The 3,373-nt window shown below is 34.5% G+C and overlaps 1 protein-coding gene across 2 annotated transcripts; it reads right to left on the minus strand.

The window, feature by feature from the left end:
* Positions 1–279: 279 nt before the first annotated feature.
* LOC149258857 (expansin-A8-like) lies at positions 280–2,181 on the minus strand. Of its 2 annotated transcripts, XM_089373610.1 has the most exons (4): positions 2,110–2,181; positions 1,893–2,032; positions 1,493–1,805; positions 280–1,048 (listed from the first exon to the last, which is right to left on the minus strand). In XM_089373610.1, the coding sequence occupies exons 2-4, from the start codon at positions 2,026–2,028 to the stop codon at positions 745–747; spliced, it is 753 nt and encodes a 250-aa protein (XP_089229736.1). In that variant the 5' UTR covers positions 2,029–2,032; positions 2,110–2,181; the 3' UTR covers positions 280–744. The 2 variants fall into 2 exon arrangements, with proteins under 2 accessions (XP_089229736.1, XP_089229730.1); XM_089373604.1 differs by lacking the exon at positions 2,110–2,181 and having other exon boundaries at positions 1,893–2,043.
* Between the last annotated feature and the right edge of the window lie 1,192 nt (positions 2,182–3,373).

The raw sequence follows: 3,373 nt of genomic DNA on the forward strand, positions 1-3,373 counted from the left end.
TGCACTCAAAAAATGCTTGATAGATTTAAAATTAAGATGAATGTAAGGTCATATTCATTATAATAATCTTTCGTCAATAATTTTTAATAATAATAAAACAATATTAACTATAATCAACGATAGTCTACTAATCTAATTATACACATTGTTAACTAACACAACTATATCAATAAAACAATAAAGCAGTCAATATACATTAATAATAAATGCCATTATGAATTAAAAAACAAGTAATATACTTGTAATAGTTACTTTATTAATATAGTTATACTGGTAAATACAAACATTAACTTTAAAGGATTAGCTCCCATCATTTTTTGGGTGTCCGCAACGAAAAATATGCCAGCAGCCAGGATCCTGTCCAACGGCCGACGACCGAAATTTGCACGCCACTCCACCTAATATTTCCAATTCATGAAATCATGATACCCTTATGGTAACCAAAAGTTCTGGAAATCCTCATCCAAGCTGTACCTGCTCGGCATTGAGCATTGTTTCACAAGCAACACAGAAATATTTATTACAACGACTGATACGGAATTCTTCAAAGAAATATGTTAAATTCAGTGGCAAAGTCCCACTTAGAGACTCTGCAACGTCGATATCGGTCTATTGATATATATAGACTCACAACTCAATAATCACATAACAATTCTAACAACTGAGAGAGGGTGTACTCGAGTCACCACTTCATCCCTAATTATTGATCGATGGTTATACGCATTCATTCGGCGTTGGCTTTCCTTAGAGTTGGCGTCCCTGGAATGTCTGGCCGAATTGCCAGTTAGAAGGAGCAGTGTTATATGAAACAGTTGTCCGCCCATCACTGGTGGTGACCTTGAAGGACAGGCTCTGCCCGTTCAACAAGGAATTGCTTTGCCAGTTCTGTCCCCAGTTGCGCGACATGGGCTGCCAACCGGTCTTTGAACTTTTTATCGAAACCGCCTGGACATCTCCAGCTCCCCCGACATTGGAGATGAGTACGAGGTTGAAGTATGAGTGGCCGGTGATGGTGAAGCGAATTCCGCCCTTCCTCAAGCACGGGACCCTGCATATTAAGGTCATAGAAATTAATTATTAATTATTGCGCGGAGAGGTTTATTGAGTTTAGAAGTTTATTTTACAGTAGTGGTGTAATATTCCTTAAATTTGAAATTTTGTTTATCTTGATTTAAATAAACTAAAAAATTAGATTTTTCTAACTTCTCATTACATCTATTCAATCTATATATATAATATTATCAGTGTTTGTCATCAAAATTGAAATTTTATTTATATTAACCTAAATGAAAATAAGAAATTGGATCTCTCCCATCGAATAAATCTATGTTAAATTCTGAGGAAATGAGATTGAGATGAAAATAAGAAATTGGATCAATCCCATCGAATAAATCTATGTTAAATTCTGAGGAAATGAGATTGAGATGCAAATTAGTGTAGATGCTGAGGAAATGAGATTGAGATGCAAATTAAGGATGGACCATTTAATTACCTTCTATAGAGGATTGGGACAATCCCACTCTTGTACTTGGCGATCTTTTCAAAGGCGGGTTCCGCCATGTCAAAGTGCTGCAACGGTGGATTGCACCATCCACCGTTGTCATTGGGGAGAGCGTTGTTTGGTGGGCAGAAATTTGTGGCTGTGATTGTCACAGTCCCTGACAAACACCATTGGGGATCATCGTTACATTTCATTTCGTAGCAGGCTCCGCAGCTGAACCCGTTGTTGAACAGAGCAGTGCTAAGCGCAGCAGTATCGGTTCCATAACCTTGGCTGTACAGATTCCCGTATCCGCAGGCCCCTCCTGGTGACAAAATTTCATGTTAATTAGAGGCTCCTTATTCAGACAAAAACATACCGATCTTCATGAAATAAAGTTGTGTAGTTTTACCCATTGTCCCAGACGCATCACTGCCACCGTAGAATGTGGCATGAGCCGACTCCCAGCCGCCATATCCATGAGCTCCACTTAAAAACCAGATGAGTGTTAACAACGAGACCATCGCAATGCTCTTTACCAGTTCCATCGATCTGAAATACATCACATGAAAGCAATCAAACCACCGAGAGCAGTGACTCAGCTCTGAGTAAAGTTAAAAGAGCCGTACCTCTTTGAAATGTCTGAAAATATGAAGCAATAAGGATGACTTAAACAGAGGCGGAGGACTTCTTTGTTTGAATCTGCGAGGATTGCGCAGGATATATAGATAGATATGCCTGGGCTGTATCTGGTAGTGGTTCCATCGTAAATTGATGTTGGAAACATTATGGGTTTTGTTTTGTCGGCAGCACATGCTGTGTGAGCACGTGGCTTCAATAGACCCACCCGCACATGCTGCGGGAATTAACAATGGCAGACACTGATGCAGGGCCAGGGTAGAGAAGTGGGCCTCATAGAAAAGAATATTTGTTCTTTTAACGATGCATGCTTTTTTATTTGCCTGTGCCAAGTGCACAGCCAAGTACTTGACGCAACTCACATAGAAATTACATGGAAAAAGACGCTGGCCATTGTTGACTGTGAATTTAATCGCATACTTTTACTAAATTTGAATAGTTCTGTTCAATCGGACATAATCCGCAGATACAGACATTTTTTAGGTTTATGAATCTAAATGTGGTAGATCTTTTGGAATGTTTTTTTATCCTATTTTTTATTTTATTAATAAGGATTTTTGGAATGGATTTTTGGAATCATAAATTTGAATTAAAGTTTTTCTAAAATTCAAGTGTATTTTCTAAAATTCAAGTGTTTTAGAAATTTTTTATTGTATTAAATATATATATAATTAAAAATTTATTTTAAATAAAATAAAATATAACCAATTAAAATTATACCATACAAAAATTCCAAAACCTAATAGGTTAAGACAAAATCATTCTAATACTTAATTTTTATCTATACTAATAATAACAACACTTTCAGTTTTAATAATTCTATACAAAAGGACATTATTAAATTTAATGTGGATAAGTTTTATATATATAACGAAGAAACATTACTAAAAAAAATTAAAATTTAGCACCAAAAACTCCTAAACCTAATATATTTAAACAACACTATTTTTAATCCTTAGCTTTTATCTAATCCATACCAATAATCAACACTTTTACTTTTAAAAATTCAATTTGAATAAACTCATATATATATAACAGAGATATTACTCGATCACAAATTTAAATGGGTTAAAAACATTTAAACTCTTTTTCTTTTTTTTCATTATTAAAATTTCAAATCATATATATTATCTAGTGACCAGATATATTAATTTGTTTGTGATTAATCAAAATTTATCTTATTCTTTTTAATAATAATGGTAGGATTATTTTCATATGAAAAATAAAGTTAAATATTACCCGACACAATTTTAT

Source organism: Pinus tabuliformis, chromosome 6 (genome assembly GCF_031772625.1).
Source record: "Pinus tabuliformis cultivar Carrire ecotype Pingquan chromosome 6, CPIR1, whole genome shotgun sequence".
NCBI lineage: Eukaryota > Viridiplantae > Streptophyta > Pinopsida > Pinales > Pinaceae > Pinus > Pinus tabuliformis.

Coding starts and splice junctions, on each gene's coding strand:
- LOC149258857 (XM_089373604.1), bottom strand. CDS start 2,043: ATGTATTTCAGATCGATGGAACTGGTAAAGAGCATTGCGATGGTCTCG. Junction 1,806..1,892: donor TGATGCGTCTGGGACAATGG/GTAAAACTACAC, acceptor TTTTGTCACCAG/GAGGGGCCTGCGGATACGGG. Junction 1,049..1,492: donor GTCCCAATCCTCTATAGAAG/GTAATTAAATGG, acceptor CTTAATATGCAG/GGTCCCGTGCTTGAGGAAGG.